The following is an 18,377-nucleotide window of genomic DNA, read 5'->3' as shown; positions in this document are numbered from 1 at the left end:
AGATTTTGTATTTTATTAATTGCTTTTGAATTCTGTGCAAATAAGATCCAATGTTCAGTGTATAGCTATAAGGGTGTAAATAGATGTGGTCCCACGATTGTAATGGCTCATTGCTGTTGAGTAAGTGAGTGTTCTCAATGATGGAATGGCAAGTAAAAATGATAGAAGTACAAGTAGATTGATCTTAAGTGCACAAACCCTTTTCTAGCCAGAAAATCATTTGCCCACCTCTTTTTAGAAGATCCATTTCTTACCACACACTTCTTTATAGTAACTGAATTATGTCAGAGGCATATTTTGCCTTCTTACAACTGTGAAGGAAAATCTGAAATTTATCCGCTATGTAAACACGGCTACTGTTGTTCGATGGACTTTTCAGTATGTTATATAACTGACTAGCTTTACGTTTGTTAACAACCAGCTTGATAGAGGATTTTCATGTGTCAATTTCAGCCAGTTAAGATAGATGATAATTTAATTAAAAAACACCAGTAACATCCTATTGGATCAAGCTGTTCCTTCACTGTAACATACATTTATATTTTGATTTTTTTCTGCATAAACTCTCAAAATCAGAGTTATCTGCTGTGTTGTCAACATACACCATGTAACAGCAAAATAAAAATACAGGTTATATTTTTCTGCAGGTTTCATATCTGGCTGCTTTGTTTCATATGTGTTTATATTGCTATTTACAAATCTCATCTGTAACTAACAAAACAAACCAATAAAGTTGCTTTGATTAAAACTACTGAAAAGGAAATTGCTCAACGTGGTAGTTCAGTCTGTGGGTTTTGGCAGCAGATCTGCGGAAGAAGGACACAACTACACCATTCCACAAGAAAAGAGCTTGACATTTCAAAAGTTTTATTGACCACTAAGGAGAATGAACAGGAAGCCAAGGCATTCTTGGAGACCAGAAGCAGACATTTAATTGCTGACCTTTAAATACCACCTTGTGTAGAGACCTGGCCAAAAGAACACAAATAACCACTAGGATGTACCTATACCTGGTGTGTTGTACTGCATGTGGTTTATCTTAACTCACCAGTGCTCTCTGTAACCCTCACCTTTCTTTGTCCTGAGATCAAAAATCCAAAACATAAAGGAATCACGTCCGTATATAGCTAATCTAAACTGTAATTTTGTAACCGTGAAAAAAGGCTTCTTGAGGGTTTAACTGCAGGTGCATATTCAAGTCGTGCAGACCTTTATGAAAACCCTCTTTCGGTCTGTGAGATTCCTTTTGTTATGACATGAAGCCCTGCCTTTTCTGTTTGTAACTGCAAGACACTCGAAGATCACCTTTTTCTTTTCCTTTTCTGTTTGCTTCCAGGTTAGTTCGACGGCTCCAAACACCCCCTCTGTGAATGTACGGCCTAGCAGATTGGGCCAGTCCCAGTCCGTGAGCAACATCTCCAGGATGTCTCCCCGACCAGAGCTGAAAAAGCGCAGGGCGCCACGGCCTCCCCAGGAGGGCTCCGCGCTGCCGCAGGCTGGGCCGGGCCCACAGGAAGCCGAGCAGGTGAGTGCCAGAGGGAGGATTCTTGACATGCTGTATGTGCAGACAGCGCAGCCTGTTTGGATAATATAAAGATCACGATTCATCTAAGGTGAGTGGCTTCCAAATACCAGAATTCTCAGCACTCTGAAGACTGAAGAAGAAATCACTATTAAGACTAGATGAGTGTCTGCGTTTTCCTATAATACCAAAGTAGGTTTTTTACATTGTGTATTCCCTTGTAGGGAAAAAAATTGTGTTCTCTTCCCATGTTCCTCAAAGATAAGTATTCTGTTTTATTACAGAATGACAGTTCAGACTAATATGTGTGCTAACAGAGCTGATTTTCTTTCAAAGAGTCTGTTTGCAAAGGTTTTATTTCCTAATGTTGGTGTTTCTCATTTTGTTTTAATCTGTGACATCCTGTTGTCTTGTCTTGTTGCTCACAGGGTAGATGACTTGTTTCGCTTGCTTCAGTAATTAGTGAGGTGATCCGTAATCTTACATCATGGTACCAAAGCTGCTGGATTTTTGCATTTGCTTTTTGGCTTCAAAAAAACTAAAATCAACAGAATTCTAAATGTATTTACCTTTATATGCACTTTTTGGGTATATTTGTATTGATTTATTATACAAGTGAAGGATTGTTATACCATGATTATAGGGAAAGAACAACAATTTTGAAACAAGTTTTAAAGTTTGAAAAGGCAAACAAGGTTAGCTAATTGAGCTAGTCAGTACCTCAGAGTCAGAGCCAGACCTAAAGTGTTCTTGTTTATTCTGTGTAACCACTACACATTTATAGCACTTTCTGCTGACATCCTTAAACCTTGGATCATTACCACATGAAGGAAGCATATCAAACCAGTCCCACCTTTTACACTCTCATCTTCTTCAGTGGGCTTAATGATGTTCTTGAGACCAGGCTATTGATTCGAGTCTGCCAGCGAAACCTCGAGTGGTATTGGTTGTGAAGGACACACAAACAGCCCTTGACCCAAGGCTTAATGTGCACTCTTGAGCAAGAAGAGCTGGGAGCCAAAGTTTACATCCAGTAAATTCTGTCCACTAAAAATCTGCCTTGTTGTTTACACAATAGGTGAAAGAGACCCGTGCCAAATGATGTATTCAGTGCTGTACTATGTAATTTCCAACAGAAGGTTAAACATTATGTTGTCTCTGAACTTTCGAAAAGCTACTAATCACAGTTGAATGAATGTTTGTTTTGGTCCATGAATTCTCCTACTGTACTGTACTGCTGTCATGGACAGACACTTAAAAAGACCATAGTAGTTAACATTGAAGCCAATGTTAAAAAATAATACTACTAATATTGTAAATACTGTGGTTTAGAAATATTGGTTAAATATTACCAACAAATGCAGTTTGTACAGTATATATAAGTAAAACACAGTTCCATGCTGTGCATAGTGTGCAATTCCATGATATTCTCAGTTCTTTCCTAAAAACTATATTTTATACATATATTTAGTTGTTCAAGTAGATAATTCAGTCACTCATCAAAACCCAAGTTCATGATCATTCCTTTCCACAAATTGATGAGATATCACTATACTCGTGTACACAATGGGCAGTGCGATAGATTGTGATGTGGTAGAGATTGACCATTCACACTGGGGGCTGGCTAGTGGTGGCCAAGGTCTCTGAGGGCTTAGCACACAAGTGGAAAAGTGTTTCCTGGGTTAAACCAGGGGGTATTCAGCAAGCGGTAAACCTTATTTGGAACCTTCTTTCTTCTTTCCTATGACAGGAACGTTTTTACCTTTTTGTCTGACTGCATGGATATCTTGAAAAAGCCCATTATTCACAGAGTGCTAGTGAATGGGGGCTACAGCACAGAGTCCAATTGGAAAAAGAACCTGTTCAAATGCAGAACGGTTGTCCAGAACGGTGAAGATTGGAAGGAATCCGTAATTTATGAGAAAATCTGAAAAAAATGTAATTGAGTTTTAGAAAAGTGTTTACTTTGTAATCTGTGATTAATTAGGAAGATCATTAGAATCATTGGCTGTCTGCTTTGGAAAATGACCCACAATGACTTTCCTTGTTTTTGGACATGGCATTTTCCATATCTTTTGATTAAAAGAACTCAATTTTCTTAAAATATCACTGTAGTGAATTCTAATATATTTGACGATGGTGTCCTTTCTGTAAAAATAAACTAGTTTCTCATTTGATCTATTACTGCTCAGCCTCATTAGGAACACTGTATGATATCAAGTAGTTGAAACAAATAATTAAAAACAGCACAAGGTATTACAATCTTTCTGTACCTTTTCTGTCCCCAGATAAAATAATGTAAAACTGGGTCACATTCTTTATTGACTTTAAAATGAAAATTAATATCCACTTCTTTAACAGCTATAAAATATAGTATGTATTTTTTCTTATGACTACCCTTATCATAACACATGGACTACCAGTTTAATGACAAAATGCAGTTAATCATAGTTGAGGGCAAAATGTATATGTTTTAACAGTAAATTAAAAGGGTTGACCTCTGACTATTGGTGAGCTCAAATCTAATAACCTTGTTATTAGTGATATTAGTCTTGAGGTGCCAAGACTTGAGGGCTGCAGACATAAATTTGCTGCCAAAGCATATAGCCATGGGTTTATTCATAGCCAGGAAACCAGTATTTCAATTCTGATTTGCTCTTTTCTAAGTTTTTCCTTTCCTTTTTTTATGTAGGTGTTTGTAGGTGATGAGGAGATTGCAGTGCAGACATTTGTGAAAATAGTACAACCACAAATTACCCCTGAAAGAGATTTCTTTTAATTACAGATTATTTTTAAACCGAAGGGTAGCATTGTGCAACATGTTTCAATACTGGAAGATACGAGCCCTACATAAAAGAAGGGGTGTTAATTTTGGTGCCCTGTGGCTTCTATGTACTTAAAAGAAACACTCCACCATGACTGGCTTTGCACAATACTACATAGATAATTCTAAGAATCAAAGATGAAAAAAGTTGTTGTGATGGGAAGCAGTCATTTTCCATTTTTGCCGTGACAGAATATCATACATTATTCATTGTTACTCAAGTTACTCATAGCTTAAATTCATTGTTACTCATAAATTACTTATACTACAGTACTTATACTGCTTATACACAGCTTAAAACCAAAGACTTGTAATGAGTGTCTAGATACTTTCTTATATGAACTTCGATATATTAATTAGGCAATGGAAATAATATCCCCTCTTTATTTTTAATATTAGGTTGCAGAATTAATCATTGCTTTCCAAAGCCAATGAATCAAAACAGTTGAGTAAATGTTTAAAAGAGGGCAGAGGAAACCAGAGTGAAACAATGGCTGGTTGTTTTATTTCAAATAGAACACTTGGCATTAGAAAAGGTGACAGCAGCTATATGTGATCAGCCACAGAGAACACAAGCATGCAACCTTTTAAAATGTAGTTCACAAAGACAAGGAATGAAATGTCAGTTTATTGTTTTAGTTTTTATTGCTTGGGAAATTGTCCTGCATGGTTTTTTTTTCTCATGGAAGAACGTCAGAACAACAATAAGGAACTTCCTTCCGCTGAAAGATAACATGTTTGTTTAGAGTCCTGTATTTATGAGCGACTGTTACTAACAGGAAAATCCTGTTAAATCAGCACATTTGTCTTCTGGCAAACTTGAGATTTTTTATAGTGGCTCTTTGAGTGTTTGTTTCATCCGTATGCAAAGTGAAATAAAACAACAGCACTGCATGATTTACAGTGTTCATTATTAAATCATTGGATTTACATAAATTCATCCAAAACACAGGTGAATGGTTTGAGACATGAGTACTGTATATCTGTATATGAGTATATGTCTTTGCATCTGTTTTTCCAAAAGACTAAGTACTACTGTACTTAAAGTAAGTAAACTTTGTCATTTGTGGTACCTCTCATCTGTTTCAGCATCTCCAGTTATAAATAATCCATTCTACAATAAAAGCAATACCTGTAGCTGTACTAAACATTTCCTTCATTAGGTTGGGGTATAAACCCAGTTTTTTCTACCTTGTCTAAAAATACAAATGCAGCACCAGATTCTTCTGTTATTGAAATAATTTAGAAAATTGTGGATCCAGTCAAAAATCTTTTGTTACTTTCCTTATATTATAATCATGTAATAATAATATTTTTTGTTTTCATAGGTATATAAATATTATAGGATATGCCTGGTGACATAGAAGATTTTAGAGTTATATAGCCACAAGAAAATCTTACGTATCAATTCTGATACTTAATAATTTATAGCTAGACTAAACACAGAAATATTTTGCTTTATTTAGATTTATTTTGTTTACTTTGACATGTTGTACTGAAATTCCTATTCTAATATGTGTAAAATAAACACTGTTGGCTGATAAGATTGAAAAGTATTTGATTCGTACAAACAGGGCTTATGCTAGGAAAGTATGGCTATGTTCAGTCGCAATACAGACAGATCACTTGACGCAAGGTTGTTGATGTGGCTGTAAAGCTGTAGTTACAAATGTTCCATTCCACTTCTTCAGTCTCTCTCTCGCTGGATGTTCTGCTACCTTTGCTCTCTGTAAGTAATCTTTTACAGACATACATAGCTACAGACATCTGCAAGACATAGGCGTATATTTAAGTAGATATGTATTAGATTTTTTGAGAATAATGTCTTGTAATAAAACTTCTAACCTTAGGAGTCCATCAGAAACTGCCCCTTGTTAGTACTTCCAGTGTTTTCCATGTAGTGTACTGTACGAGACAGGTGTGCACACACGGGACCTTTGATGTTTTTGATTTTTAATAAAGTTCATTATACAGGCAGAATAATATCATCACTTTCTGATTGTAATTTACAGTACACCACTTTTCACTATGTTTTAATTATTTAACACGAGGCACATGGAACCAGGCTTGGTTGTACTGAATATGTTACAGGAAAAAGACATCAATAGATGACAGAGTAGAATAGTCCAGAGGCAGAAGACCCAGCCCTTTGGTGTAGTGAAGTTTGCCACTGTCCAGGGAGTGATATGCTCTGAGCCAGCAAGCGACTGCGATCAATTAATGGCAGCGCCAGAGCATCTTGCATGTTTCTTGTCTGCCACCTTTCTGTCTCCCTCAAAATGATCTGCAGCTGGTGTTCTGCTGCTTTCTGGTCCTCTGTGTCAAAGAATGGACTAAATTATGAAACACCATAATTAAAAACATAAGTTAAAAAAATGATTTCTACAGTTTACACTGTGACAAATGGTTTACTTATTATATGTTATCTTATGTTTTAGATTCTCAGTAAATTCACGTTAGAATGGACACTGCTCCAACCACATGATTGTAATTTTTGATTCAGATACCCTGATAAAATGTTTTTTTATTGCTGTAGTTTTCATTGAGTTTGCAGTGCAATATTAAGCATCAACCAGTTACAAACATCTAGTAAAATTCTAGATGTTTTAAAGCATGCACATAAGTTCTAAGACATTAAGATCTGTAAATTGAAATAACTTGTGATCTGCTTCTGGGACTCTCGAGGTCTGTTTGAGGGATGTAAAGCTTCGGATAAGGAACAGTGATTTAATGAATCCACATGACGTATTATAGTACAACTTGTACAGCTTCCCTCAGCAAGACTAAGAACTAAAGGACATAAATAAACCCATTTGGATGCTGCACATTGGTGGTGGTGGAAGGGAGTCCCTATTACCTGTAAAGCGCTTGGAGTGTCCAGAAAAGTGCTATACTGTATACTGTAAGTGTAAGAAATTATTATAATTATTAATTTACAGTAGCAATCAGATCTAGTTTTACCAAAGAAATTAAATACAGCTGGAAGGAGTTGTATTTTTGTGTCTTGAGGTATTAATGTCAAGAAAATCGAAAATCTATTAATGAATCAGAGAGTTTTTTTTTTCTTTTATCATGACATATCATGAATTCTGTTCCAAACGCGCTGCTGTGGCGCTGGACCACTGAGCTTCAATGTGGGGCTCTCTGAGTGGCCCAAGTGTTATGGGACATGGCACTCACCATGCACGGGCGGAGCTCTGTGGCTCTGTGTTCGAGTCACTGGCTGACCGCCTGGGCTGGGCGCACCATCGTTTCAGGGTCTCCAAGGGCAGTCGGCCAGAGATCTCTAGGCTCTCGGTGCCACTGTGGCCCTGGGGCCTTCCGGGCTCTATAAACAGCAGGCTGGCATATCGTCCACAAGGGACAGGTCTCTCCTCCAGCCAGACCTCGACCCCTGGTGTGGGACTGTGCTCTCTGTGACGTGGGAAAGACAAGTGGTTTAAAGTCTGCCTGCCCTTCCTCAGTCCCCCTGCAGTACACAACTGCCAGCTGAGACATAAAAAACACACCTTTGCCTGTTCCAAAATCAGGTGGTTGAAACATAAATAATGGGCGATTCACAGTTTTTAAAAAGATGTAACCTATCACAGTCTTTTCCATTTTCATTAGAAATTCAACCTTCCTAGCTGCTTATTTTCAGAAGAGTTTATAGTGCTCTTTATTAATAAAGAGACGCATTCCACAAGAATTCATTAATCTTTTATGGATGCTGCAGAAATGTTGTGTGAAACCTGCGGTATTAATGAAATGTCCTTGACTTTGTAAACATTTATATTGTGATATATTGATACTTGGCTGCACATTCAGAGACAGCCTGCCAGTCTAAACATTCTGTACTCCTGCCTGCCTCGGGAATTACAGCCCTGCAAACCATCTGTCAGAATCACCTTAAAGAGAATCACCTGACTCTGTTTTATTGATTGAACTAGCAACACCTGAACAAACTATAATACACTGCGGAGCAAAAATCTGATTCTTATGTTTCATTTGACAAAGTTTCCAAAACGTTTTTGTCTTTGGAGTCATTCTTATAGCCTGTTTTTTTAATCCTTTGTATTCACATTTGGGAATATTTAAATTGAGCTCTGAGTCTGTTATCTCTGCCTTTTTTCTTTTGCACTGGTTCAGGAGTGCATAGTTATTTTGTTGTTTTGCCTTGGAGTCACTGCTGAATAGTTGTAGCGTGTTGGTTTTTTGTTATAATTTATGTGTCTTAACTATTATGTTAATGATCCCCAGATTCATCTTAGTAAAGAGCCCGAGGAATCCTGTTCAAGTAAAATCAAAAACACAGTTTAATGATTATACCTGTTTTGCTAAATAACCCCAGCTGAATTCCTCATTACAAATCATGAATAGAGTAATCTAGAAAATATTTGACAATCAATTGATTACTTTACTATCAGAAAATAATTTCACAAAAATGTTTTAAATGGAATTGACATTTTAAAAACAGAAATGTAGTTAATAATTTAATACTATTCCTTCCATTTTTTCTATTTGAACACATTTGAAAATGTACAGTATTAGTTTAATATCCAATATATTTCTATTAGTTATCTGGTTGTTTTTCTCATTGTGTTTTTAGCAACATTTTATATGACTTGTTTTCATGATTACTTCTTCCTGCTTTTCTCTGACTAGATTTATGAAAAATGCTTATTAACCAGCAGTTTAAAACTTAGGAAAAAATAAGAACTTAAACAAAAACAGTAAGAAACAGGTAATACAAGTCATATGCTCAGCTAAGCAAAAAGTGTGTTTTCTTGGGAGAATATTTAACTTTGTGATGTAGACTGTTGTGAAGACGAATACATTGTGTTCTTTGGAACAAAGGAAGTTGAGATTCTTGCCAAAACCAACATCCTGCGGACCTGTGTAGTCTAACTTTTAAAAATATTAAATGTTAGTGACCAGCTTCCCAAGGTGAAAAACGCAAAGGAAGGATTCTAATGAGAGTTTGGAATAAAAGGAAATCTCAGCTATTTTGGTGTCTCAGCATCATTTTTTTTGTGGTGAACTTTCCTTGCCATGCTAAAATTCAGCTGAGAATCTTGAGTCCGTGTAGAAAACTGGAAAATTCATCAATGATCCTTATTTTGCTTTGAGGACAAAAAAGACAAAGAAAAATGTGCTTTAGCCTCATTGTACTGTAGTTCTGCATGTGATGTCTCCACATCATCCCAACAGTTGTTCAGTTTGGGGGCATTTAAACTCAGGCTTTAATCTTTCTTACCTTCTGTATTATCTTAAAAGTGTTTTTTTTTTTTTAATTTTCAGTACCGAGCACTTCTGTGTCCCTCCTAACCGGTTTAAGTTTCATATTTCCTAAAAAAATCTACATGTTCCTCCCCAGCAAGAGATACTGTACTTGTTGGCTGCCCAAAGGACACAGCTGGGAAAATGAGTGATGGGGCTTAACCCTCAAATGTGACCTAGTGCCTCTGCGTGAGATACATGGGTCCCCTCTGGCAGTGCTAGCTAGTTCTAGCCCTCGAACCAAGGATTGTGCTGCACCGCAACTGCTTGGTACAGTTCGTGCTGGGTGTGTGTGTATGAGTTTGTGATACAGATGCAGCCTGAGAATTCAGTGTTTCAGTGATACATGTGGGAGTCTGTGCTCTTGGACTCATCTCGACACTTTTTCCATTCACTTTAAAGCTACTAAAGTACAAGAATAGATGTTATAATTAACTTCAAAATACTGGAAACTGCACAGATTTCAATACTCAAGATGAAATTTTAGGTTTAAGTAAGTTTAGGAATATCATTTATTATTCTAATTTCATCCAAACCCTCTTACAGCCAAACCCTTGTGTTGCATCCTGTATATACTGTAGTAACATTTAAAATCACACACCAGCACAATAACTATTATAGATTTATAATAGCGTCTAGCTTTTGGTAAACTTCCATATAGAAAATGTAAACATCCGGTGAGTTATCTGTAAGTTTTAATTGCTCCAGTGTAGCTTTCTGAATTTGAAGGGACTAATAGCACAAATTGTATCAGAAACCTGTACACAGAAATATAATTTTGATTACAAGTTCCAGTGTTTTGCAATGCAAGAAATGAGAGCAAAGTGTGCCACAAAGATTCCTTTCACTGCTTTTTGGCCTAAAATCTGTTTAAAGTTTGCACTTTTTAAAAGTATTGTTTTGGTCACTATTTGTTATGTTCACAATAAAACTAGAAATACATAAATTGTCCAAATGTTCTTTTTTGAGCACTTTGCTAAGGATTAATTTTATTTCAGTGAGATTGCAGTGAAGGATTAGAATTAAAATGTACTTTTTCGTTATTTAAAGGCAATGTTGTGGGCATTTTCACACAGGCTAAGTACAAATTATTCATAGGGTTTTTATCACTGACAATAAGGGGCTATACTGCTTTTGGTTCTTTTATTTGAAGTGGACTTATGCCACAACCACTTGAGTAATTTTGCATTGAAAATTTTGTGTTGTGTGTGTGGTCCAACCATAAAGAGCTAGCAAATAGAACTTGCCAGATCTGGGTCAGGGTGCAGCATTTAGTAATTAAATAGCTTGAACCTTGTTTGGAGGCTGATTAAAATCCATTTGAAAGCCAGGATTCCTGCAAGATTAAAAAAAGCCTTAATTAATGATAGCAGTGCTGGAAACACACCTTCTAATTTTACCAAGGACTTACACAAGAGAAAGTTCAGAGAAAAAAATGTTGACTAACAGTACATAATGTAAACCAACTCAACAGGAGTTACAGTTTGGGCAAAGACTGTGGAAAATCACTTCAGGAAATATTGTTAAGGCTTGAGTTCTCAAGAAAAGAAGTAACAAGCCAGAACAAATAGTTTTCAAATACTATTGTTTTGGTACATAAAAGTTGGAAGAGAAGCACAAAGCCCTTTGTGCACAGCATTTGCTAGCCTTTTTTAGCATCTTTAAAAAGTTAATATCCATGAAACAGAATGATGAGTTCAGATTTGCATTGGACCTCAAGTACTGTACATGTATATCCATTATTTACTGTCACCTAGAAAATAGTACAAATATCTTAAATGAATCCTATCCTGAAAAAAGAGGACACCTTAAACACATTTTGAAAACGATTTCTAAGAACTTTTAGGCTTCTTAAAACTTTTCTAAAACTTTTCAGGCTATGTACAGTCCAAAACTCAATTTCATCGGACTAGAAGTTCAGAAACTTTATGGAACTTTTATATATTGAGCAGTTCTGAGATTTCTGCAGACTTGGTTTGATATCACCTTATAAATATGAATTTAAATCAGGCAAATTGGACTAGTGTTGTTGAAAATGCCTAAATCAGTTATTTCATTTATCAAACTGATCAAATGCATATCCTTTAAAAATAATTGAATTAAAAGCAAATAGTTGCAGTAGAGTCACAAAATGTGATTACTGACTGCAGATCTGCAAGCAGCCAGGACGTACAGTATCAGTTGTCACCACCACTTGGATTTTTCCCACTCTAAATATGAATACTTACCATTCATGCATCGTCAGTTGTTAAGGTAGGTCTAGTTACAAATGGGAACCTAATTCTGTTAAAGTATTTATTTACAGGACCATCGTAATTGCATAATTATGCATAATCAGGATGCATAACATAAACCTTCTGCTATTTAATGACAAACTCACACACCTGCCATATTGAAATGAACAGCCCTCCTCTTACCCTCTGTTTTCCCACAGTGTCTCAGTGTTCTTTTAAAAAAATATTAACCTTCAAATGGCAAACAAGTGCCTGTATTTATGAAAAAAGAGCTCAAATTAAGTTATCTGTAAACCTGCACACCCCCATAACTCTATGGAAATACAGAATAGTTTCATAGAACACACAGTCTTGTTGCCTGAGCTTTGAGTCCCTGGAAACCAAGCTCAGACGTTCTCCTCCCGATCAGGGTGAAGGTGGTGCTACAGGACAGTGCAGGTTTTTGCTGGAGTTTGGCAAGACTGGCTGGCTAAGACCTGAATGGGAAACAGCTGTATTCCTGTCCTGGGAGCTAAGGGTTTTACAATAACTCAATGTTTTCATTTGGTGGGAAAACAGAGAAACAGTGCCCTTTTGAAGAGATTCATACTCATACCCCTGACAAAATACATAAAATAACAGAAAAATGTGTGGATTATGTTTCCTGGTTAAAAATGCTAAAAATGTTGTACAGCAGTCTTAATAGTACTGCATAGATCAATGATTATTTCTCATAATTAATTCAGAAAAGTCGTGTGTCTTGTTTATTTATATCCAGGTCGTCCGTATTTTGTAAATTCTCCTGTAGCAGGGATTACACTGATTAAACACCTCCTGCGTAGAGAAATGTTCTATGAGGTTCCTGCACTTCAAAGGGGAAATTGTTTAACATTTTTTCATGTCAAGGTCATTTAGATCTTTTGGCTTTTTTTTGCTGAACAGTTGTCTAGAGTTGGAATTACGTATTCAGTTGGATTGAAGCGTACAGATTGAGATGGCAAGTCAAGAACATCTGTGTGCAGTTAGACATTACCTTGTCATTTTGGATGTGTACTTTGGACCATTATCATACTGGGGTTTCCATTCCAAGCTTGTGCGTCTTGGCAGAATGAACAAGGTGCCTTGTCAAACTATGTACACATAACCATATTTTCTCAAATATATGAAGAGGTAGTTAATCATCTGAGGAATGGACCAACCCCAGTGTCTCAAACCTTCCCTCACTAGTTTGGTGATTGACCTTAGCTGTTCCACTGTTCTATTCTAGATCTTTTGACTCTTTTACCAACAGATCCTGTCGGGCCAGAGAACGAATATCAAAATCGATAATGTCAAACCGGTGATTTTATGATAGCCTGACACAGCAGCCATTGTATCTTTCCCTAACAATTTTCAGCCTTGTTGAATAACTTCTATGTTTGTTTCACCTGAGACGTTACTGATCACTGATATCCCCAAAAGAGCAAAAAACCTCTGTCATCTTCACTTTTATAGATAGAAACCTGCTTACTCACAGAGAAACACTGATTTCTCTAACAATCCTGAGCAGAAGGCACACTAATTTAATTTGGAGTGTTTATACGCTGCCCCCAGAGATCTGTCCTGAGTTCAAATCCCCAGCAGAATCCCAAATTTGGTTTTCCATGGATAATATGAAGTGAAATATGCTGTTTCCTTTGTTGTGACTCTCAGAGGGTCTAAGGGAGTCTAACCGCCACTATATACAGTATATTAAATATAAATGTATCTTATATCTAACTGTATGAATGTAAGATTTAAATTATCTGTTTTCAGTAAAATTGTTTAAGAAAATAAGGAAGGTTACAAATAAGAGGAGATCATTCATCCCATTTAGCCTTTTATTAGTTAGCAGTGAACTTAAGGAAGACAAGATATCAGCTACAACAGTAAGTCTGGATAACATCTTTATACTCCTTCATGCCTTTGTTGTTGATTGCTGTACTGTACATTTCCTTGTGCCCCATGGTTCTTTTATAAAATCGTGAAATTTGATATATACTGTGGGATACAAAAAGTGTAGTATAAGATCTGTATATAATTGTATTTTTATAAGAAAAGGCTACAAATGAGAGGGGGTCTAGCAAATAATTGATTTAAGGAAATCATTCAGTCATTTCTTCAAAAAAGACAGATTATTTGTTTCACCAGTTTAGCTGGGCTGCTTGTGCCAGACTCATATAACTCAAGAGAATCTATTAAGTAAAAAGGCTGTAATAAGTTATGCAAGGTCCAACTTAATATCGGATTTTCAATGTGATTGCAAAGGAATGGTTAATTCAGTGAAAAGGTGGAAGAGTCATCAGAACAAGTGAAAATACTGTATATAGATGGATTTCTTGCAGTGCTGGACTTTAATATAATGCATGTAACACATGATTATCTAGCCTTGGCTACTTTGATGATAATTACGTTGATCTGTTCAAGTGTATTATAGTTTTAACATGCCAAGTGAATGAAATACTTTCCTTTGGATTATGGGTCATGGGGTTAAGTGTGTGGTATGCTCTGGGATTTATTCAAATAATGCAAGAGAACATTTACTTAGAGAAACTGCTATTTAAAACTACGCTGTGTTATCCATAACTTCAGAAATAATTCCTGAAAAATCAGTCCATTCTATTGCTCTTAGGGTTAATGCCTCAAAGGAAATACAACAATTATGCCTGCAAGGAATGGTACTTATTGTAAAGGATTATTTGTACCATAAACAGAAAAGTCACTCTCTGATCACTGCACTGTGCTAGTATTATGACATATAATTAAATAAGGTACTTAGCAGATTAAAGATTAAAATGAAATGTACTGTACAGCACACTTTTTAAAATGGGACAATCAGGCAGCAAAGTTTCATGAAAGTTTTTTTTAATGTCCAGAGGCTGTGAGCTCATGGAGGTTTCTTGCACAATAATTTTCTCTTTCTTTTTTTTGGAAATCTGTACTAAGCCTTAAGGTCTTGTTAAGGCTAACAAAAGTGCTGTAGGAGCAAACTAACACTTGTCCTGAAGTTCACTTGGTCCCCTAAAAACAGCAAAGAGTGTAAAAAAAGTTTAAGTAGTGTGGGAATGCTAACCCTAACCCTAAGTGGGGTTTCAATTGAGCAGTTCCTCAATCTGTGTCTGAAGCCCTCCAGCCAGAATTTAAATGTTCCTTAAACCACAAAATATGAGACTAAAGCAATCAAAATCATTGATAAAATCTCTTTGATATGTACTGTATGTTCTTCCATATCTATCCTCTTTATCTATCCAAATTTTCAATCGGCTGAATACCAATGTTAAAATGGTACTGTATTTAAACAAGCGTGCATTTTTGGCCAGAAAAGGCTTAGGGTTACAAGAACCATTAAATGTTGACTGCAGTTATACTTCTAGTTGAACTTTAAATGACAAAATTAAGATATTTCACCCAACAAAATAGGTTTTCTTACAACTTTTGATCTGTTGGTATAGGGATACAATTGCTTAACGGTGTAATATACAATAGATAAAGCAAAAACAATCCGAAAAACTAAATCAAAGATAGGATGAATTTATAACTCATCCTAAAGTTCACTTGGGCCCCAAAATCCAGCACTGAGCCTAAGAAATGTCTACGTAGTGTGGGAATGCTAACCCCAACCCTAGCTGGAGTTTCAATTCAGGTTTCAACTGAAGCCCTCCAGTCACTAGAATTGAAATGTTTCTCAAACATATTTTCTCTTAAAAAAAAGTATGTCTAAAGCAATCAAAACCATTGATAAAATATTGGAAATGTATCTTGTTCACTAAACTATCTTCTTTGTGCAGAGTTTCAATCAGGTGATCAACGTTCTTAATATGGTATTTAAATGAATATGCATTTTTGGCCCCGGTAAGGTTAGGGTTACAAGAAGCATTAAATGTTGACTGTTTCTAGTTGCACTTTTACCCGACTTAGATAGTTTACCCATCAGAACAGGTTTTCCTAGAACTTTTGATCTAGGTTGGTTTTTGGACACAGTTACTGAGTGGTGCAATATAGTATATAAGCAGCCCTCCCGTCATCAGAATTAGGAAACATCATTTTCTGGGTCCAGATTGTTAGTTACGTACTGTAGTTCCATCAGTTAAGATCTTAGTGTATTAGTGGCACAAGCTCAGCCATCATCTCGGAATTCAAATTTACAACAATGCAATCATTTATTTCCATAAAAATCATTTAACTCCATGTCAGTCATGTACTTTGATGACTGAGAAATGGTGCTAAACCCATGTCTGTCTCTGGTCCAGAGAACATATTGCAAAAGTGAACAACGAGCAACAGAGTAATTAATGCTTATGAAGGTGCAATATGGATAATTTATGTCAAAAGTGACTTCAGGCAGACAGTAAAAATGGTTGCTGCCTATGCTGAAATGTTTAATTTTGTCACAACAATTTTAAAGATGTTTGCCAAGAGAAGGAAAGACATAGAGCTGCAGTTGAGGGGTTTCATATATATTATATATTATATACTGTAATAGAATAAAAATTTAACATCAAGGTGGATTCACACTGTTTATACACTGTCCTTTCATTTGTAGCTTTTGTATATGTTTTTTTTTCAATTTATAGTTCTTCCTCTTAAGAATATTTGCCTACGTGTGCACCAAACACTGGTATTGTACAGTATGTTCTGTGAGTACCTGTCAAAATGTCTGAACATACTCAGACAAGTATATTCTTGCAGTTATGCAAGAGACACGAAGGCTAAAGTGGTAGATAATTACTGACTGGCTTAAAATAGTTTTTTTTCCCTTTAAACAGTGATAGCCTTCTAACGTTTAGAGAGGTAAGAGCCCTTTGAACAGTGATAGCCTTCTTACATTTAGAGAGTAAGGAGGTGATACTGAGAAGCATTTTAAACTAAAATGATTTCAATCATGCCAGAAGCCCCCTGGACACATGGTATCCCTTCTGTATTAATCTAAGGTTACAAGGTTATAATCCAAGGATCCAGATCTGAAACATAGTTTTCTTTCTTTCTTTTCTGTGTGGAACCAACCTCTACTTGTTCATTAGCAGCTTGTAAGAAAATGCTGCTCCCCACTTACACCTGTGAGTGCCATAAGCAGGCTGTTTCCCTACCAGGTCTTGAATTTTATTATATTTCTTTTTCGCTTAAAATGAAAAGGTATCCTTTATAAATACACGTTAGGTTCACTTTCGTACAACCAATTGTTATTGCCTTCATTTGATTTTCAAGGGTTTTAATCAAAAGATCGTGTCGACTACTTGATAAAATGAAATATGTATAAGCCAGGCATCATTAACACTCCAAACTCAGCAGGAGGTTATTAACCCAAACTAATTTTTTAAAAATATCTTAAATGTTTCTTGAACAGTAGGGCAGATATTTGATGTGTTTTAGAGAATCTGAAGTACAGTATTCAATTATACATTTCCTGTTTATAAAGCATATGGCCGAAAGGAAGGATGAAATACAATATGTTATTCAGAATAATAAATATAATATGTGTATATAATATTATTAAGTATGTGTACATTTTCATGTTTATGCAAACATTACAAGTTGTTAGTTAACTGATACTTAACAATATAGGTTTTCTAAAACCTACATAACCTAAAACCTACACAGGTAGCCTAAACTGAAATTCCAGATCTGTTAGAAATTGAATTAATGTAAGTATATTATTTTTATAGAAAGCAATTCTATAGTGTTTGGTTTAAAATAGAGACATGCTGTAATTTCAGCCTGGTTCTGGAGGAATATAGACATCTAGTTGTCTATATGTGTCTTTTAGAAGGTTCAATATGATCATTAAAAATACGCTGAAGTCTTTACGTACATAATGTAGTGTTGCATACAGGATCTGTTACCTAGGCTTCCTGTTGCTCTTTTTTTATTAATGTTGCTGATGATTTTAAGGTAGTTGTCAGTGAAGTTTTACTTTTTTGTCAAAAGTTTGATCTTTTACTTACATTTTTTATAAAATTCTTGTCAGTTTGAAGTGCTTAAGGCATTTTTCAACATGAATAAAAGATCATTCTAATTTTAGTTTCTGTTCAGATGTTTTCAGATGTAGAATTAGATGATTATCAAACTGATAAAGGTACATGTAGGTCTACAAACACAGTTTTAAAAACTGGAAGAGGAAAGACAGTAATAAGCTGTAAAATGTCATAGTGCCTGCACGTTACCAGAAAACAGGAAAAATGTGTTTTAGAGAACCTGGTTTTCCTTTGTAATCTGTGAATCCATTAACTTCTGACTTTGTGGTTATTGAAAATCCATGCAGAATGCTGCTAGTTTTGAAAATGTTCTATGAGTAATGCAACAAAACCCAACACGTGAAGCTCATTAGTTGTCATCTGGGCTGTTTTACTTATTGCTTCCAGGGACAGACATTCACATTTGGATTTCAAAAGCCCATCTTATGCTCCCAGGATAAATTGTGAGTGATTTTCTTGCATCAGTTGAAAAAAGTCTATGGCCATAGTAGTCAGCACCATTCACAATTTTTTTGCAGTTTGATACATGTTCAGTTTTCATGTTTCAATGTTAAAAAAGTTTGAGGAAA

The 18,377-nt window shown here is 35.8% G+C and overlaps 1 protein-coding gene across 8 annotated transcripts in view; it reads left to right on the top strand.

The window, feature by feature from the left end:
* Window positions 1-18,377, top strand: part of cobl (cordon-bleu WH2 repeat protein) — an 83,645-nt gene that overhangs the window by 38,070 nt on the left and 27,198 nt on the right. For all 8 annotated transcript variants that reach the window (XM_015357011.2, XM_015357007.2, XM_015357010.2 and 5 more), the window contains one exon: window positions 1,337-1,525. In XM_015357011.2, coding sequence (XP_015212497.2) covers window positions 1,337-1,525 — 189 coding nt within the window. The remainder of the gene's footprint in view (window positions 1-1,336; window positions 1,526-18,377) is intronic.

The sequence above is a fragment of the Lepisosteus oculatus genome, chromosome 10, assembly GCF_040954835.1.
Source record: "Lepisosteus oculatus isolate fLepOcu1 chromosome 10, fLepOcu1.hap2, whole genome shotgun sequence".
Classification (NCBI taxonomy): domain Eukaryota; kingdom Metazoa; phylum Chordata; class Actinopteri; order Semionotiformes; family Lepisosteidae; genus Lepisosteus; species Lepisosteus oculatus.
Note: the sequence above shows the minus strand (reverse complement) of the source record. Positions and strands in the feature narration are given on the sequence as shown.